Source organism: Neomonachus schauinslandi, chromosome 14 (genome assembly GCF_002201575.2).
Source record: "Neomonachus schauinslandi chromosome 14, ASM220157v2, whole genome shotgun sequence".
Lineage (NCBI taxonomy): Eukaryota > Metazoa > Chordata > Mammalia > Carnivora > Phocidae > Neomonachus > Neomonachus schauinslandi.
The window spans coordinates 57,506,333-57,527,694 of record NC_058416.1 but is presented as its reverse complement, the minus strand read 5'-3'; the positions used below and the strand labels follow the sequence as shown (position 1 = coordinate 57,527,694).

Here is a 21,362-nt window from a genome sequence, read left to right as displayed (position 1 = left end):
CTCTTGAAATTCTATGTAACATTTGGTTTGAACAATCTTGTGCATTAAATGCATTCCAAATGTTAGTGATATAAAGTGAATACTTGCATACCAAATCATGTTTCCAAATTACTTACACTGTTGTTTCAGGAATAAGCACTTACAGAAAACAAAAAATGGACCCGACATAAAAAAAAAATTTGCATTTTAGGGAATTAGTATCCATTCAGCCTATGTGAATATATAAGCTTTGCAGAAAAAAAAAAAGACACATCCACAACCAATCCATACCATTCCTCAAGAGTAAACAAAAGTGCATGTTATGTACCATACTAGATTCCTGCCCTGGGTGAAATTCTTACCAATCCTACAAATTATATGGAATCTCATGATAGCTATAGATGACACAGTTAAGATTTTTTTCTCTGTTGCTGCTAATGTTGTTTCTGTGTCTAAATTTCTGCTCTTCGGGAAAGTTGCATGGAGATACACTTTATGAAGTGTTCAGAGAATACACTCAGCAGCGAGGGAAGTAGTTTCAAATAAATCCACTACCTTTTACCCTTCCCTCACCCCCTCAACAAACAAAAAGTTTTGGTCCCATTAATTTGATAAGCGATAATTGCCTTCTTTGCCATAATATTTTTGCAGATGTGACTTTTGGGGCAGCCACTGCTAACATGTGTCTGTCACAGACTGCAATAGGACTTTCTAAATTAATTTTTCTGGGGAAGGAAGAGAAAATAATGAACATAAAATGGTAGGGGAAAATGGAACTCTTTTCTGTGTTTCTCACTGTGATATGTCAATGACATTTATCCTTTTTAGTCTTCACTTTCCTTCCATAGACTTAGAATATTTCTTAAAGGAAACTATCTCTAAGGGGGTTGATACAATATTCATAGAGAAATTTAATTCCAAAGTCAAACAGGAATGCAATGTATTTTATTTAACTTCTTCCCTGGAGTCTAGGCAGAGCTTACATGTGTGATATTGCAGCAAATCTGGATTATGGGTAAGCAAATGTCCCTGTGTGTAAGTTACCTGTGGTGACAGGGGATCTGTACTATGGTGATGTTGGATGCCCCCCCAGAAGGCCCTACTGCGGGGAATTCCAATGCAACGGTATTTGTCATTATGTAGATTTGTGTTACTGACAGAAGGGTAAGTGATCCATAAATCAGCTTTGTTCTATGAAATTCAGCACTTTCCCCTTATATAAACAATTTGTGATTATTCATTGTTTTATCTGGATCTTTTCCCTCCTCCATTAACACAAATAATTGAGTGTTGATTCTACTTATAAAAGGAACTTTAGAAAATAGTTATTTTAAGAAAAATGAATATAGAGCTAACTTATTTTTCTCCCTAATGAAGAAGAAACAGTCTGCAAATTATCAAATTTAGCAAATTTGCAAGAGAGAGAGAGAGGGGAAAAATAATTAAAACTAAGAGTACCGCATACACTAAATGTAGTCGACACATTTATTTTTGCTAAGTTTCATTTAAAATAGTTATGATGACACTTCAAAGTACATTTTGTAAAAATTACAAAAGATGTCATAAAGACCTTACCATAGTTTGCTATTACTTAGTCTTGGCCATAAAGCAGTCCAGGGCTGCCAGGTTTAATGTGAAAACCAAACAGTTTAGCATAAAATTGAGATTTAGACGTGATCAAAGATGAAAATATGTCCTCATCAAATTCATTTAAAAATACTTAATAGCTCTCAGGAAATACCTTTCAGACTAAGATAAATACTGTAGTATAATATTGAAACAGATGAAAAAAAAGGCATACAGATGCCAGTAAATATTTTTAACTGAGTGCTAGAAACATACCCAGTGCCGTCCAGAGCTGGGAACCCGAGACAGTTTCCTGCCCAGCAGAAGAGAATATGGATCGGAGTACTTACAACTGGGAATAAGCAAGGAAGGGCACAGAGCCGGAAGGAAAATCAGTTTAGAGCCCCAATGCCAGCCAAAACGGCAAGGCATAAATCACTTCCAAGACTTAACATCCCATTTCCCTACATCACTGGAAGGTATATTTATCTCAGAATCAGATGCCACACTATGTCCGCAAAGACAAAAACAAAAAAAGAAGAGCTGCTATATCACATTCATCTTATGCAACTTCCCACACAGGAGAACCACACACACGCAGCCTCGCCTGTTTGCGAAGGAAGTGTCTGCAAACCCGTGCTGAGCGCCTCTATCTGGCTTGCTACAGTTCAAACCTCAGACCACCTGGCATCTTTTTGGCCAGGACACTAAACTTCTTGCCACAGGTGCCTCTAGCAACTCAAGCAAGGGAGTCCTCCTCCTCATAAAACACAGAGGTGGAGTATGTTCTGTCCACATCCTGGCAGCCTTCCCTTCTCTCAGAATCTAACAAGTCAGCATGTAAGAAGTGACAAGGACACAGTTGGGTTGGAAACAGGGGATTAACTGTGGACCTCTGAATCCTAAAGGTGAGCCCCGCTGATCAGGGTCATGCTGAGAAGTGGCGAGCCTGGCTCTCCTGGATAATGCAGTGTACACACACCCAAAACAGGCCTTGTTTGTTGGGAGTCACAGGCTTCATGACATAAGGGCTAGAAGTGAGGGGAGCCATCAGGATTTCCATACCAAGCAGTCACTGCATTTGAGTGAGAGAGGCTGCCCAAATAAATCACCTTGGATTTTCACGATGTGTGTACCACAGGGTTTTGGAAATCAGTTACACATGAAGATGGCCCCTCATTTGCTGTGTATTTCAGGCCTGCTGAGATGCTTGCTGCATCAAAGGTTTCTAAAGGAGCCCGAGGTGTGGGAGTCCCCTCTCTGCTTCCCAACCTTCCCTGAGCAGAGCCGATGTCAGGGAGCAGCTTTGAGGCTGCCTGCCTGGCTCTGCAGGCCTCCTCTTCTACACGGGGTATGATTTTCTTCTTTTGCAAAATGTGTGAGGGTGAGAAATACTGGTGCAAGAGAGGTCGCGAGATTTTCTTGCAGCTTCTTTCTAGCTCAGTGGGTAAGTACTGGGTCCGTCTTTTTCTATTTCTACTGCATCTCGACTAAAGAGCCATAACGGTTCAGAGCGGCAGCTCTGGAGACAGGTGGCCTGGTTTCCCTCTTGGTACTGTTGCTGCCTGACCCTGCTACCTTAAACAGCTTGCTTTTCTCTGTGTCAGCCTCCTGGACTGTAAAAATAGGCTTGCAGTCCGTATGTCACAGAGCCGTTACAGGCTTAACTGTGCTAATGCTCATAAATAACTCATAGTGGTGCCCAGTATGTGGCAAATGTTTAACATTTGTTGGTTAATAGTCATTGTTATCATCGCTGTTATCATTATTATTACATAAGTAACAAGTAATACAAACGGAATGATTATTTAGAGGAGTCAACTCATGTTCACTCATGGATGTGTTCATAGCAATTTACATATTTGAAAGTAAATTGTTTTTATCCTTTTTGGGGTCACTATCATCTCTTTTGGCTAATAAACTTGTTTCCACAGAAGATGGACTCTGTACGAAGTTTCTTCCAGATGCCACACATCATATACACAAACATATAGTGCCTCAAATAAGATAGTTGAGCAAAATCCCATGAATAGGGCTCTGTCTTCTTCATGGTGACTCCAGTTACTAAAAGGAATTCAGGGAAAGGAGTTTTGCCAGAAGAAGCGAGTGGGAAGCAAGAATAGGCCTTGCCCCTTCCTTCAGTAAGGACAGGAAGCAAAAGTGTGTAGTCAGCCAAGCCCCTTTTAAAAGCTGGGGGGACTGGCCATTTGGTAGGAAGAGCACTAGGGGGCTCACATATGGCAGGATCTGCTGTTTGCTCATTTAGTCAATGATCTGCAAAGAGTTACATAGTCTGGGTTAGAAATGGCAGATAATTAAACCATAGTTCCTGCCCTCAGAGAATCTCCAGTCAACTCAGAGCCATTTAGAAAGGCTGCTTAGAAATAGTCAAACCGGACAGTAATTCAGGATCCACTAATGGAAGCTTCATTCAACCAAGAGGAACCCTAGCCATAAGTTTTAGGCTGCATATACTGAATTTATTTTATTTATTATATTTTTTTAAATAAGACCCATAAAGACTGAAATTAAACAAATTCTGAGGCCTGCATGTGGGGAGCAATGTGGATCTGATTTGAAGCACTGTTAGCTTCTAGAATGCTGGGCACATTCACATTGTTTGTAGATGCTCTCTGCCACAGCCACCATTACTAGTAACTAAAATAAAACAACTGACAGTCGTGTAAGCCACTGGCCTGGCACCACCTATATTTCACTCTGTCGTGTCTAAAGACAGTGCAAGGGGACGTATTGTTTTCTTCCCTTATGACAGAAATACTCAGTGCGTCACCAGTGATCAGGACCCATGTGTCCCGGCTGGTTCCAGGTTGATGGCCATCCTGCCTTGCTACAGGGGTATTCTGGGAACAATTCAGGAACTGCTTCTCAGAGGCACAGTGTGGTTTTCTCACTGCCACCACTGTTAGTAAAAATGCCGGGATACCTCTGGCTGCATGCTTTGAATGTGGCCTAATGTATTTCTGTGGCCTTCCTGCTGTCAGGGAAACATGCATCAACAGCATCTGTGTTGTCTTGCTGTGAGCTGAGCAAAGAATCCATCCTGGACAGCCCAGGCCTGCAGCCCACAAGGCTGACATTCCATCACAAGCCCCGTCTGCAATAATGTTGGTTGGGCTGGTGCTCTGAGGCTGAGCATTGATTAGAATAGAGAGGGAAGTGCCGAGTTCAAGAGCTGCCTCAACATCATTCTGTCCACCAAGAGTAAAATACTGTTTACTGTGGGAGAACCGATATAACACAACATTTTCTAACTTAACTATTTTAAAGTGTACTGTTCAGAGGCATTATGTGCACTCATATCATTAGGGAACCATCAGCCCATCCATCTCCAGAACTTTTTCATCTTCCCAAACTGACACTCTGCACCCATGAAACAATGACTCCTCATTCTTCCTCCCCTCAGCTCCTGGCAACCACCTATACTTTCTGTCTCTATGCATCTGACCACTCTAGATACCTCATAGAAGTGGAATCATACAGTATTTGTCCTTCTGTGACTGGCTTATTTCACTTAGCAAAATGCCCTCAAGGGTCATCCATGTTGTAGCCTGTGTCAGAATCTCTTTACTTTTTAAGGCTGAATGATATTCTACTGTATACACACACACACACACATATACATTTTGTTTATCCATTTATCCATTGGTAGACATTTGGGTTGTTTCCACCTATTTGGTTATTGTGAATAATGGTACTATGAATACAGGTGTACAAATATCTGTTTGAGTCTGCTTTCAATGCTTCTGGGTATAGACCTAGAGAGATGTTTTTATAAATGAAAACAGTAGGGCTGCATTTCTTGGTCCCAGTTTAGTACATTTTCCATTTCATGCACACCTCAAAAAGGGACTGCATGATGCTAGAGAAATAAGTTTAGGTTTTGTGTGCCAAATCACAAAATTAACTCAGGAAGAGACTTCCTTCCCAGTGGGATCAGGTCATCATAATAAACAACATTTTAGAATTCAAAAATCTAGTTTGTTTTTCTATTTTCTACTTAGTTTCTCTCTTAATTTGTGGATCTTCATTATGGCTATTTCATTCACCTTAGCTTAACTTGATCCGTTACTTGCTCAGAATTCCAGTTTAATTGTAGTTCTTCACACAGTATCACTAAAATCAGCAGTGTAACTTCTGAAAGAGAAATGATTGCGGAGTGCCCTCAATTTAAACTAAAAATGCTAAAGCTAATGCTTTGGTCAGGATAGTAATTAAAAGATATTTTGAGAATGCAAAATTTTATGTCATAGAACACATGGTATTAAAATAATTGTTGGCAACATCCTTTAGCTCTCTGTGTTAGCAGAAGGACCTGAACATCAATAAAGAGTGTCACACTGCACATAATCAGATCTATAATTTTGACCTTTGAAACTGAACTTGTTAATGATGTTCATTAATCAACCACATTCTTCCTATAGTTGGTTTCTCCCTTCACATAATGATTTATCATTTCAGTTAGCAACTTATAACTTCAGCTAAATTTTGTTGTCCCTGTTGTTCTTTATACCAGTGTCGATCAAAAAATAAAAAGGCACATAGAATAAGAACCATTTATTTATGTTGTATTCCTTTGTTAAAACACTGTCAGGGCCTCTGTGCTTGGCAGGCCTCCCCCGGGAGTAATCAATAACAACCTGTGGGTTGTTACAGTATCAGCTGTGGGCAGCAGAGGGACACTTCAGGCTGACTGTGGAGTGACAGAGCCTGGACCTCATCGAGATACTGACAAGTATGTCCCTACTTGAGGGGACACTCAATAAGCTAGATTTGCTGAACGTCCAGGCTTAGGAAAAATCAGTGTTAGAATTTAGGGAGAAGTTTGGGGACAAGAGTTAGAAGCTGTCTGGAGATCCAAATGGATGGGTCATTTAAGTCCAGGCACCAGCACAGCAATTAGGACATAGAAAATTAAATTGTTCTTGAAGTGAAGCCAGTGGAGCTCAGGCACCTGAGCAATTCCTGCCGAGCCGTGAAAGTGGGTTGGCCCGGCCCTGGGGAGCAAGCTGTGGCATGGCTGTCATGTGGCTCGTAGGTTTCTGTGGGCTCCTCCGAAGGTGCTAGATGCTGGCTGGGGAGGGGGTGGCAGGGCTGTGGGGCAGGTCTGTTAGATGCGCCACAAGGGCTCTGGTATCCACTGCAGACAAAAGCAGCAGAACATTTTCATAACTGTAGCCTGATGTCAAGACCAAGTGGGGTCACCATGCTGTGGATTGGACATGGGGGCAGCTCAAAAGCTACAGGGCATCGGAAATTGTTTAAATTTGGATTCTCTTTCTTTTTTTTCTTTTTCTTTTCTTTTATTATGTTATGTTAATCACCATAGATTACATCATTAGTTTTTGATGTAGTGATCCATGATTCATTGTTTGCATATAACACCCAGTGCTCCATGCAATACATGCCCTCCTTAATACCCATCACCAGGCTAACCAATCCCCCCACCCCCTCCCCTCTAGAACCCTCAGTTTGTTTCTCGGAGTCCATAGTCTCTCATGGTTCTGGATTCTTTCTTAAACACAGGTTATAAAGGTGTGTGTGTTGGGGCAAGGGGAAAGGATATATAGGGGAGATAGACTATCTTCTTCTTCTCTGATTACAGCAGACTGATAAGCATTACACCCTCTCAAACTCAGCATAAGGAAATCAATAGCCATATGGTATTATAGAGCCAAAGAGCCTGTTTTCACATGATCTCCAGGTGTCCTGGCTTTGTTACCTGCGCTGGACTAAGCAGCCAGAGAACCCAAGCACTCAAGGCACATTCCATCAGGAAGTTACTTTAGGAAGGAAGGCCTTGCTGGTGTGGGCCGGCTTCCTTCCCAAGAACCCATACACAAAGATGAGCATTGTTGGGAGCAGCCTTGTACTCTCTCTTACACTGGGGGAATTGTTTTCAAAGAGCAGAAAGATGATTTATGTGAAATCCTACCAGTGAAAACACTCTAAAAGATGTTACTACCTGAGGCTCATCTAGAGTCCAGAGATCTCAAACCTGGATTAGAGAGACAGGAGTCAACAGTATTTCTAAGTGCAGAAAGCAGGGACAGGCTCTAGTTATAAACTGGAGGCACACTTAATCCACACCACCTGGCAACATCACCAACAAGCTCAGTGAAGCTTAAGTTATTGTGTGTTTCCAAATAGGGACCACCTACTCACAAAATACTTTGTGGGCCAGTTTCACTATTTGAGGGCGTCATAGGTACTAATGAGAATGTGGGCAGAGAGGAAGCATGGGCAAGGAGTCTATTGTCCTTTTCTGGGATAAGACAATACCTGTAGCCAGAAATAGGTGATAAAGAATTTTAAAATGTGGTCCTTTAAATGTCTTTGGTTTACCTTAAAACAGAATTAGGAATCACAAATTGGTGACTAGATACCCATTTTATTTAGCCAAAATTTAAATTTAAAAATTGATCAGTTGCCAATAATAAAAAAATGAGAAGATTTAATGAAAGAAATTAAGATTTCTTGCTTCCCTGGGGGGTGGAAAGGGCAGAAAGATCTGCGTCACTGTAGTATACCTGGGCAAAGCTGAACAGCAGGTGCCTTCTCGAGACACACTCTTCACAAAGGGCCTCCCCTTTACTCACCTGGGTCATCTTTACAGGTCCCACAGACAACGGTGAATTGACCTTTAAACTGTACCTACTGTGACCTTTAGGACCAGAACTCTGAGTCAACCCTAGCTTGACAAATTATAAAAGAAACATCTTAAGTACTATATCTACAAAACTACACAAACCAACAGATGCAATTTCAATGAAGCAATTCTCAGCAAAGACAGCCTCGTGAAATTTCCAAGTGTCCCCTCAGGGCGCAAGACTACTCTCAGATGACAGCCACTGAGTTAAGAACTTCAGTGAATGCTATGTCAGCACTTCATTTTTAAAATTTTAATATATTTCTGAGATTGCCCTCGCTTCCCTTTTAGTAAAGGTTAAGGCCATACCTACGAATTAAGCACTGATAACTGACCTCTTCTCTTTGAGGAGTGGCCAGTTTCTTCAGTGACTGAGTGCTGACTCCAAACCTACCACCCAGGCTCTTAGGCAAGCCAGGAAAAAAATAAAGTCCATTTTGATAGTTCCCAGTAACTATATACTTACACTAAGCTGTTCAGTAAATGGCTTTTTCCTGATTTTGTTTCTGTTAATGTTTTCTTTCTGACATAAGGACAGGGAACCAATGTTTATCATACGCTCCTATCAAACACAAACTCAAAGACACTATTCCATACAAGGATGCGGTGAGAGAGCTATTAGCAGCCAAAGGGCTGGAAAAGAGAAAACGTGAATGAATTTCAAAGAGCACTGGCAGAACTACCAAAGACAGAAGTCTGAACATTTCCATTGTAAACTCACTGAAACGAAGACCTAACAAACTGGGTATTTTAATTTATTTAGGACCCATGCTCAGAGTATCAAAGAAATTCATCCTGTAGCTGTTTATTCATTTTTGAATATGATAAATTTTTTCTAAATTGATGTTGGTTGTGAAAACTATCTAAAGGAGTACTCGCTTCATAAAAAAACATTTCAGAGGTGGTTTAAAAATAAATAATACTTTAAGTAAATGATAGTTTAGGAACTCATTTTCTTTTAATTAAGCTGTATCTGAATTTAAATATCCCTACTCACTTAAACTATTTCAATATATCAAACTGACAGTGTAAATAATTGTTATTCAAACTATTCAAAATAGGGACCCTGTCCACCAGAATGCCTACACTACAGAAAACTTAAAAAGTATCTTATGCTGTTACAAAATTTACGTCTCCCAAATTAATAAGAAGCCAAAGCAATTCAAAGTCCAGTGTCGCACTGAAGGGCTTGCATTAAATAAGAGTTTTTGTCTATAATTGTGAAATACACTTCACACCTACAACCACAAAGCACCTTGCAGGGCATGAGAGCAGAGTGTCAGAGACAGTTAGGAAAAAAACACACCACAGCCCTTAATATATTATAATCTAATAGAAAAGACAAATGGGACCCAGGTAACTCAAGAGCCTGCATGCAAGGAGAGTGTACGTGAGCTCTGTAATGAGGGGGTGAGTAAGGAAAGCACCAAATCCCAGCATCCAAATTGGATGGAATTCTGGCATTCGGGCAGGTGCTGCTTCAAGCCGCCTGGGGACCAGAGTAAACTTTCAGAAGTCGAGTTCACGCCTGCGCATGTGCCTGCGCGAGCAAACGGGCCATTCTTAGATACAACCAGGGCTACATTTTTTGCCAATTTTCTGCTTTGTGTTGTGTTCACAAACAAATAGAAATATGTTGAATTTAATAAGCAAGTCACGTTTTGCTTGTTGCAGTACAACCCATAAAAATAACTTTACTTTCATTTCTCCCACAGCAGTGCTGATGGGGAAACAGCAACAAAAACTGCCTCCAATGGGTCTGGGGAAGCCCTGGGCGCCTTAAAAGACATATTGTGAGGGCACTGGGCAAAACCACGCTTTTTCCTATTGAATACCTCCATACACTGTTTGCATCTGTAATGTGAGGTCTGCCAACGAGAGAGAGAGAGGGAGAGAGAGAGAGAGAAGTATTCCTCTCCTCATTAACTCAGTAGTCCCTCTCTATTCTCTTTAAAATTTAACTTTATGTAATTTTCTACAAATGAACCTAAGTCAAAGATTCCAGATAGAACTCCTTTCCTTGTTAAAAAGAAATTTAGATTTATGTTAGAGAACAGGGATCAGGAATCTTGACCAAAGAATATATATGTATATTTCTCCTATACTCTATGTATTTTTCATTATTGTCTCACTCATCGATACAAAACAAAACCAGAAAGAATTGAAGGGGTCACTGATCCTATTAAGTTTGAATTCCTAATCAAGATGACAGGTTTAAAGTCATCCTCAGTTTTCAAGTCCTGGGAACTTCCCACTCTACAAACCAGAAAGCAAAGTCATGTCAACATGAATGGTGACATATGCCCCCTACAGAACACAGACAGCCTGGATGGGACTGAACGGGGAGCATCCACGCACACCATCCGGGGACATGAGCTGTGGAGAATGGTCAGTTTCAGTGGTAAATGTGCAACCCCTTCTTAACCCCCTTCTAGGTACCATCAGACTTGAGCTTCAGAGGTAAGAGAGACCAGATATAGGATAAAAATGGGCTGTGTGGTAAAGTTACAGCCATCAAAATTACCAACCAGCAGAACAACTGTCCCCTGAGATGGCTGGTAGGCACCCTGCTCAATGTGTGCAGGTTTGGGGCTCGTGCGCAGTGCCCAAGACAAGAATGGCTCTGGAGGTTGACCCTGACCTCTGGGAATTGAGACAGTTGGCTGAGCAGGATCTAGGGCAGGTGCAAGGAGTCCAAACACATGCACGACACTATTCAGCACACTGAGGAGAGTGATGCTGGCCTTTGGGTCTGACCCCAGAGGCAGACCACGCGGCCCCTTACTGGGTCTGGGTCTCACAGGTTTGGATATACAAGGTATTTGCGTTGAATGCCAAGACCATGACCACTGAGAAGAATTGGGGGCTTAGAGAGAAATCCCCGAGAGTGGTAGTATTGATGCCCCAAGACTTTGGCTTAGTTCTCTGTAAGCCATATTCCAGCCCTCTTGACTGAGCAGGGGCCTGAGCGGAAAACTCACTGCTGGGTGTCTGGCCCAAGAGTGGTTTTCCCTTGTGCTGTCAGCTGCAGCACCTGCACCAAAGCCTGGCTTCCAGCTACAGGGACAGTGAGCTATCTTACTCCCAGTAGCTGTGTTCCTTGCTACCTTGATGACTAAAGCCCCATGTTCTCCAGGGGCAAAGGAGAGGCGGACTCCCTTCAAAGGAGAAACAAGCCCTTGTCTTTGCTTGTCTCTTGAGTATGAAAACAAGAACTCTGAAGCATGCATGCATGGGCATTGAACCTACAGTCAGCTACAGCTCATAATCTAAAGTAGCAGATTATGTATATTATTAATATAGTTAATATTTATTGGGGCTAGCACTTTGATGGTAAGAACTCGTTTTCTTCTTCTAACATTCTTACGAGGTAAGTGCTAGTATTATGCCCTTGGTATATATACCTGGGGAGACCGAGGGACACAAAGCCAAGCATCTTGCCCATGGTCACACAGCTTGTAAGCCACAGAACCAAGGAGTGCACCCAGGCAATTGTCTTTAGGGACTGCTGGTACCTGCACGCCACTCCCAGACTCTAGAGTTTGTCTCTGAGGAGGAAAGGCTGGGGTAAAACACTCCCTTGCTTCACGGCTCACTGCCAAACGTAACAAAATTCTCTCAGTCACTACACCAGACAAGGATACAACACCCTCACTTTGTGAGTTATCCAAAGTAAACGTAACGGCTGAAAAAATGACATGAAATACACGTCCTTGAAAGGATTTATGAAACACTTCCGTAAAGGCGGAAGTGGAAGAAGCTTTTATTTAGCTATCTTCCTGTGATGGCTCAAAAAGAAGACTAAAACACGATGGCAGAGTTTCAAGTATTTGCAGACTTACAGCAATGGTAAACTGCCGCAAGCTGATGACTATGCCGTTTCCAGCTAATAGATCCAGGCAGCACGTGAGTTTTAACAGAGCAAGAGGCATCTCTGAGTTTAGTGCTGTGGCCGTAAGTGGTGGAGCAGAGTGGTTAACAATCAGACACACCTGACTTATGCTAGGTTTTGCCCTGTACTACCTATGTTACCTTGAACAACTTTCCAAACTTCTGGGCCCCTATGCTATTATTTATCAAGCACCAGCTGTGTGTACAAGTTATCTTACTTAATCTTCGTGGCCCCCTATGAAGTACATAGTAGCCTCATCACCACATTTCCCACTGCAAACTGAGTTCAGAGAGGGTAAGTAAGTCATCCACATTTACTCTGCTACCAACTAGGAGCTGGGATTCAAACCAGGTCTGTAAGATTCTAAATCTCAAGTGGCTGCCCCTTACCATTCTCTGACATTTTCCTCCTATAAAATAAAAACAAAATAAAAACTTGGTGCCTGTGTTCCCCATCTTCCTGTTTAAAATAAAATCTTCTGTATAAACAGCTCCCAAAGAAACCTCAATAGAACATAAGAGACCATAGTCAAACCATTAGGTTGAGTCCAGAAATAGCGGCTAATATAGGAGCTATTAGGATAATCACATAAAGTCTGGGTTAGAGGAGGCCTCAGTTTGTTTAACTTCCCTCTGTACCACAAACCATCCAGTTACCATCTAGAAAACTGAAGGACATTAGTTGATTGATAGATTAGGATGACATATCCATACTTATCTGCGTACCCAGCTCTCCGGTTTCACGCATGCCAAAGAGTGTGCTAGAGCAGAAAAATCTCAGCATCTGCGTATTTATATGGCTGCCTATCAAGTACACATATTCTAAACAATAATCACAAAGAAATATCTACATATGACTCTCTCAACGTGGTTTCAGAAAATGTGATTTTGAAACAAGACTGAATAGAGCATCCAGACTTAAGACATTTTCCACATACAGCTCACATGGAGCTATAGTGGAAAAAAATTCCTATCGCATATGTAAACAAGTATAGCAGAAGAACTATAGAGAATGACAACTTGCCTCCAGCCACATGTTGCAGGCATCTCTTTGAAAATTGGGCTTTTATCAAATTTTCTCTCTTATCTTTTTTGTTTCATGATGTCTTCAGAAATACTTCCTATTTTTATTGAGATTTTTCTCTCGGTATCAGTACTGTTTAAATATAATAGAATAGGTTCTATTGACTGTTTCTTTTGCTGTGCAAAAGCTTTTTATCTTGATGAAGTCCCAATAGTTCATTTTTGCCCTTGCTTCCCTTGCCTTTGGCGATGTTTCTAGGAAGAAGTTGCTGCAGCTGAGGTCGAAGAGGTTGCTGCCTGTGATGCGGAGAAAGGGGAACCCTCCTACACTGTTGGTGGGAATGCAAGCTGGTGCAGCCACTCTGGAAAACAATATGGAGGTTCCTCAAAAAGTTGAAAATAGACCTACCATACGATCCAGCAATTGCACTACTGAGTATTTACCCCAAAGATACAAATGTAGGGATCCGAAGGGGTACGTGCACCCCAATGTTTACAGCAGCAATGTCCACAACAGCCAAACTGTGGAAAGAGCCAAGATGTCCATCGACAGATGAGTGGATAAAGAAGAAGTGGTATATATATACAATGGAATATTATGTAGCCATCAGAAGGAATGAGATCTTGCCATCTGCAACAACGTGGATGGAACTGGAGGGTGTTATGCTGAGCGAAATAAGTCAATCAGAGAAAGACATGTATCATATGACCTCACTGATATGAGGAATTCTTAATCTCAGGAAACAAACTGAGGGCTGCTGGAGTGGTGGGGGATGTGAGGGATGGGGTGGCTGCGTGATAGACATTGGGGAGGGTATGTGCTATGGTGAGTGTTGTGAATTGTGTAAGACTGTTGAATCACAGATCTGTACCCCTGAAACAAATAATACATTATATGTTTTTTTTTTTTTTTAAAAGAAGAAGATAGCAGGAGGGGAGGTACAGTGCTTCAGGATTAAAATAGTCACATTTACCTATTACAGGTGTTCATGTAGTTGAATAGCTAACATTTGCTATTTTGACCAAGAATGCATATCTCTTTAATTATTTTCATATAGCTACAACTTCTCTAATTTCTATTTTCCACAATAGCTGAAACAGGATTATTGTAATTAATACAAATGTCCTCAAATTTCTAAAAGATCTATCACAATTTTAGAAACAATAGTAAATGTAATTAATCAGGGTAAAATTGATGGTGCTTGTATGCTAAATTCTGTCAAACATGTTATTGAGATAAATTATTCCCTACGAAGAATGTTGAAAATACAGGTATTTTCATTTTCACGAATATATTTAATTATACATGGATGAAAAATGATAAACACTAAGTTATCTCCTGCTCAATTTATTATATATTAATTTTGAGAATACAATTGACCCTTGAACAGCACAGGTTTGAATTGTGTGGGTCCACTTATACACTTTTTCTTTCAATACAGTAGAGTAGTGTAAATGTATTATGATTTTCTTAGTAACATTCTTTTCTCTAGCTTACTTTATTGTAAGAATATAGTATATAAAACATACAACATAGAAAATATGTTAATTGACTATGTTATCAACTGTCAGTAGGCTATCGGCAGTTGAGTTTTGGGAGAGCCCTTATACTTGGATGTTTGCATGATGGGGGGGTCAGTGCCCCTCACCCCCACGTTGTTCAAGAGTCAGCTGTATACTGTCATATGACTCTGTGAAACTTTAATTTCATATCCATCTTATAGCCTTTCTTAACATTTGCTGCATCAAAACACTGCACCCTCAAAAGAACACATATTTTGGGGAAAGAGAAAATAAGAAGTAGCTCTCCTTATCAGATAAAATAAAAATAAATGTAAAGGTTTTATAACAGTTTTTAAGGAAAAGATAGTTTTATATTATATTAGTCCAAGCAAGGCTCAAATGGATTAATATTCATCAATAAATTAACAACTAGTCACTCATTTGTGATAGGTTTATAAAACATTATAGCCAGGGCGCCTGGGTGGCTCAGTCGGTCAAGCGTCTGCCTTCCGGCTCAGGTCATGATCCCAGGGTCCTGGGATTGAGCCCCGCGTCGGGCTCCCTGCTCGGTGGGGAGCCTGCTTCTCCCTCTCTCTCTGCCTGCCACTCTGCCTACTTGTGTTCTCTCTCTCTGTCAAATAAATAAATAAATAAATCTTTAAAAAAAAAACAACATTATAGCCAAATAAAACTGATGGTTGTCTCTGCTTTTAGTCATTATTGCCTCAATGTAAATGAATTCCATGAGTTAGCATGAGTTGAACAGATTTTACTTATCCTACTGAAGGCCTACCTTCAGCGACTACTTTTTACAGAAGGCCAGTCCTTCAGAAAGCAACATGATCTTAGCTAAGCTAATAATTGGGAAAGCCTCCCAGTTAAATGTGCTGTCCCCCCCGAATCCTAGGAGCTCAGGCCCATCTGGCCCGGCATGCTGACAGACTTCCCATTGTATTTCCAGAAATACTGATGAGCGTGTTCCACCACACTTTCTCCTGGGCCCTGTCTGTCTTTATGACCAATGGCACATAGTGGCCTTGGCTGACATCGAGCGCCATGGGCAGAAGCATCGGGAGCTAACTAGCCCATGCAGGAATGGAACCCGAATCCAATTAGCATCAGGCTTTAACCAGCAAAAACGACTAATGACATACTGAACCCCACACCTGGTGCAGTTCTTTCCTTCCCTCTCTCACCCTTCCCTGTTTTCATTTTCCTCCCCGCTACCCCCTTTCCCTCCTGTCTGACAGTGGGAAACCAGGCTAAAAGATAAGCAGTTCACTGAGTCACACCTCTAGACTTGAGCCAACTGAACCAAGACAGCCTTTGGAAGAACTACAGGCTTTGCTCAAATAATGAAATACAGCAATGAGTTACCCACTGTACTTCTAGAATAGCACATGTACAATGTCAACAAAGGCTGCGGCATAGAGAAAACCCGGTATTTTGGAAGTGGGGGGTACTTTAGAGATCATCCAGTATAATTTTCTCAACTTACAAATGAGGACACTAAGGCCCAAAGAAGTTCAGAATCACAAACGTAGTTAAAATACAGGTCTAGGAATTCCAAATCCAAAGTCGGTGTTCTTCTGGGGGTGGTGGGAGGTGAGCAAAGTGGGGGCAGGGGGTCAAAAGGTGGTGAGGGGTGTAACTAAATTCATTGTGGTGATCAGTTTACAATATATACAAATATTGAATCATGATGTCATATGCCTGAAACTAATGTAATGTTATATGGCAGTCCTCAATAAAAAATCAATTCAGTGTTCTTCTAACCAAACAATGTGGCTTATTACATATCAATGATACTCCTGCAACTTATGATTAATATCATGCTTTAATGATTTAAGAATACAGCTTTTAAAATTTAGACTAAAATTTTGGAGAAAACCCCAAATAATTAGAATTTTTAAGAATGCCTACTGAATATGAAAGTTTGTACCACAGGACTGTTCAGGTCTAAATTTTACAAGTTTTGTATTTATAGGCATGACATATTGGCAAATTTATCTTCCGGAGAGCATATTCTGTATTTCAGAAAAAGCAAATACAAAAGTGGTACGTGCTGTGAAAACAACCTTTTTCAGATTAGTACCTGGTAAATAATCATGCAAATTTGATATGAGCTATTGGTATTTAGTCCAATATTGTATCAAGACCATATGTTACCGGAGGCAAGCTCTTCAAATGCATAATTTATAACATAACCCCCGTGACTACCTGAGAGACCTAGGTAGAATAATGAATTAATCCAGCAGAAATAGACCCTTGGAGGATGAAATGACATTTAGCTAAGGTCACAAGGGCAACTGGATTAGTAGTCTCAGGCTATTCCTCATAGAGAGTTTGCCAGATGACACAAAAATCCAATATATTCCCTTAACTAAAAATAAATCTTCTCAAAATGTTTAGTTTGGAGGGGTGTGGGGGGATGGGTTAGCCCGGTGATGGGTATTAAGGAGGGCACGTATTGAATGGAGCACTGGGTGTTATACGCAAACAATGAACCATGGAACACTACATCAAAAACTAATGATGTAATAATGTATGGTGATTAACATAACATAATAAAATAAAATTTAAAAAAATGTTCAGTTTGAATATGCAGGCATGGAAAGGCCTAGTGTTGCTTCAAATTTATACTGAGCAATATTAAAAAAGAACAGGACCAGCCACTGGTAGCAAAGGTAAGCTATCTGCATAAACACTGGGGTGGAGAGCAATGCAGAGCATCCAGGAGAAAAATGCCTAAGAGGTGATGGAGAAGTAAGAGAAGAAGAAATAAAAAAAAGAGAAACATGGAGGAGGCAAGAATTAAAGAGATAAATAGCTAAAGAAGAAGAAAAGAAGGATAAAGAAAAGAAAGTTACAGAGAAGTGAAATGAAAAGAAAAAATAATAAAAAATGAAGAGACTTCCATTTATATGACTAAAAGGTCATGGGATCTAATGTACACCATGGTCACCATAGTTAACAACACTGGGTTGCATGTTTGAAAGTTGCTAAGAGAGTAGATCTTTTTTTTTTTTTTTAAAGATTTTATTTACTTATTTGATAGAGAGACAGACTGAGTACAAGTCGGGGTGGGGAGGGGCAGAGGGAGAGGGAGAAGCAGAGTCCCCAGAGAGCAGGGAGCCTGACATGAGACTTGATCCCGGGGCTCCGGGATCATGATCTGAGACGAAGGCAGATGCTTGACTGACTGAGCCACCCAGGCACCCCACTAAGAGAGTAGATCTTAAAAGCTCTCATCAGAAGAAAAAAATGGAAAGAAAAATAAGGAGAGAAATTAAATGATAGGTGGAAAAAGAAAGGAATTGAGGATGTAGAACAGGTGGGAAGGAAGCACTCAAACGATGGGGGTCCATTAGTACCATGTGCGGCTGGGACAGAGCAATGGTTTGTCCTGGGGCCTGAGTAGAACAATAAACATAAGATGAAGGACAAAGCAAGAAGAGATGCATATTGGATATGAACTCACCCCCTAAATACTGTGTTACCCGAGGTTTTCTCTTCATCCTTGACTTCCTTCTCCCTCTACAGTGACTCTGAGTGACCTCATCCAAACCCAGGGCTTCAGCTCAGCACAGGCTGATGACTTGGTCTGTGGAAAGTGTTATTCCGAGTCCGCATCAGCACATCCAACTGCCCAGTGGAAGTTTCCACTGAACTTCACAGGAACACCAAACTGAAAAAATGCAAGGCCTACCTCTCCAATCTTCACTCTCCACATATGTTCTGCTTTCCACATTCCACATTTTCTGAATGGTAATATCTCGACTAAGCTGCCCAAGACAGTAACTAGATTCTTTCTTTCTATGTTGCTCTTTCTCCCTGGGCTTCTGCCTCCAAATGGCCACTAAAACTTACCTCCCAATATTTCTAAAGTTGCCCCGTCTTCATCCAACTGCTCCTCCTGATTTGAGTTCTTTTCCCTCTCCACTGTGCTCAATCCTAATATCAGAGTGCTCTTTCTAAGATTAGAATGACATCCCATTACTACCTGCTTAAAGGCCATCAGTGGATCTTTGGACCAAGTCCAGCCTCCTTAGATGACAGACAAGACCTTCAAGACCTCACTTTGCTGAACTCTCCAACCTCACCTCCTACCATCCATGACCTATTCCCACTCTATAATTGTTTTTAAACTACAGAGAAAAGGATGAAGATCGAGTATTATTCCTGTTTGGGAAAAATTAAGATATCACTATCTATATTTTTATGTTGATAATTTTTATATAAATTGAACACTGTACCATTAATAAGTTTTTACTCATTTCTACAACACAAAAGGCACTGTATATTTTTCAAGGGTGGGAGGCAAGGATTGCTTGTTATAGCCATATCGGGTTTTCTCCTCCCCCAAACCACCCCTTGCCTAGACAGAGCAATCTGACAACATCCAACATGCTTTATTCTTGTCCTTAGTCATACCATGGGCTGTGTTCCTGTAAGGCTGTTTTTTGAGAGTCTCTTTCTCATGGGGTGTTGTGCAGATTAAGCCCCTAGTATGGTGTCTGCCTGCACATAACACAGGCTCAATAAATTTGTCATCACCGTTACCTTCATTATAATGAGAAGAGGAAAAGTCTCATTTCTCATGTCCTTGAGAACATCAAAATGCATTAATACATTAGTAATCAGCACTAAAAATTTCCTGATTAGTAAATGTCTTTAAAGATTCTGCAGAGTTTTATGCACCAATGTGTGGGAAGACACATCATCTTACGTTAACTTGGCATGCTATGCTTGGCATAGTCATACAACACCACAGTCATTACTCTAAATTTTGTCCCATAACTTTGAATGCTAGATGAGGAAAAATACCAACAATCAGAGTCACAGGTGTGTCTTCAAAACCAATTCAATAACTTGAATATTTTCACACTCATGAAGCAACTTGGCAAACAATGGGACAGAATCGCATCTCTGGCAACAGCTAGGAGCTCACCTTTTCTTCATTACCAACACAACTCCAAGAAATATAATAACGAACAGCAAGATGCCAGCAATGACTCCAGCAATTTTGACTGTATGGTCTGTTTCCTTCTCGGGTTCTGGGACTGGTTTCGGGGTGGCAGCTCCTGAAAATGGAAGGAAATGAAAAAGGACAGACGGTGGGTAAGAGAATAAAGGTGACATTTTAAAAAATTTTGCTGCATTTAATAGACTAAGAAGATTTATCAGAGCCAGCAGACAGACAAGCTTTGGATTTTTTTCAACAGCTTTCATATGCACCGAAAGGAGGGTAACTGTTCATATTGCTCTTCAATATTTTATGAAACCATAACATAAGTTGGTTAGCATACCCACGCCTGACCCTTTTCTAAGAGACTCTTCTCAAGCAGTTTTTTTTTTATATTTTGTTATCTCTATTGGCTCCCTGCTCTTTCTGCCATTTAAAAACTTGCTAACGACACAATAGCTATCCTAAGCCTTTATCCAAATTTGATTTGCTGGAACATTTTCCTCAATTATTTTTCATAAGTGAAGCAGTAATTCCATAACATATTAGCCCAAACACCTGGAAAAGTGAGATAAGCTCATTTACCATGCATTTTACCAGCAATTGTTTTTTAACACGATAGAGATTTTTCCCCTGCCTTTGGAAATCTAAATCTAGGTCATAACTGGTAGGCAAAAGACTTCTTCTAAGCAATTTACTCACAAAGTGGGAAGCAGCTGATGATCACACTACTGGCACCCACATTTAATATCTGTTTAAATGAGATAACCAGAGCCTTCCAGTGGCTACTGTCTTAGCTCGCCTGCTTTTCCATTTCCAAAACACCATTTGTCCTGTTTACGGTATAATGTGATGGAATGTCAAATCCATGTCTGATGAAATATCCATTTCCTCTGCTAAATGAGTTCAGGACAAAAAAATATTAGGAATGTAATGTTCAATTCACTAAGCAGAATCCATTTTTTTAAGGGCTTCTACCCTTTTTAATCAGAACGTGACAGTGTTGAGCATCTGAGCCATCATGCCACCATCCTCACGAGGGGTCAGGACAGATAATTCTGAAAGTAGAAATTTTATGTCCAAATTTCTCGCCTTAGAATTTTCTTGGTTTTGTTGGTGAAAAATGTAATTAAAATTGAATATTGAGAGGCGCCTGGATGGCTCAGTTGTTAAGCATCTGCCTTCGGCTCAGGTCATGATCCCAGGGTCCTGGGATCGAGCCCCGCATCGGGCTCCCTGCTCCGTGGGAAGTCTGCTTCTCCCTCTTCCACTCCCCCCTGCTTGTGTTCCCTCTCTCACTGTCTCTCTCTCTGTCAAATATATAAATAAAATCTTAAAAAAAAACTGAATATTGATACCAGCCCTTTCTACCCTTTCGTTGGGTTTTCCATTCACACTTCACCCGATTCTTGAAACAACTTAGCCATCCTTGTGTCTGGTGTATTCCAGACTGGGCTTATCCTCAGATGAATCAGTACAGGGAAACAGGGAGTGTTAAGCTCTCACTTTCCATCTGTTTCCATTGGAAACATATAAACTACATTTCTTTCAAAAGTTATTCATGTTAAGATTTTATATAAGATGCTGCCTCTTGAACCCAGCTGTGGCCATCAGACTGATGTAGCTGGTTAAGACTGGGGAGATACACAAGGCAGAAGATGACTTTACATCTACACGTGCATTCCAATCAAAGTGACAATCATAATGAGAGCCATTAGGATGTAAAAATCATACCTTATTAAATACAAACTGTTCTGCATAACCTCT

General features: G+C 40.7%; 1 protein-coding gene across 1 annotated transcript in view; it reads right to left on the bottom strand.

The window, feature by feature from the left end:
• The window catches only part of PTPRM (protein tyrosine phosphatase receptor type M), an 812,937-nt gene that overhangs the window by 218,568 nt on the left and 573,007 nt on the right, over positions 1–21,362 (bottom strand). The window contains exon 15 of the mRNA XM_044921209.1: positions 19,581–19,713. Coding sequence (XP_044777144.1) covers positions 19,581–19,713 — 133 coding nt within the window. The remainder of the gene's footprint in view (positions 1–19,580; positions 19,714–21,362) is intronic.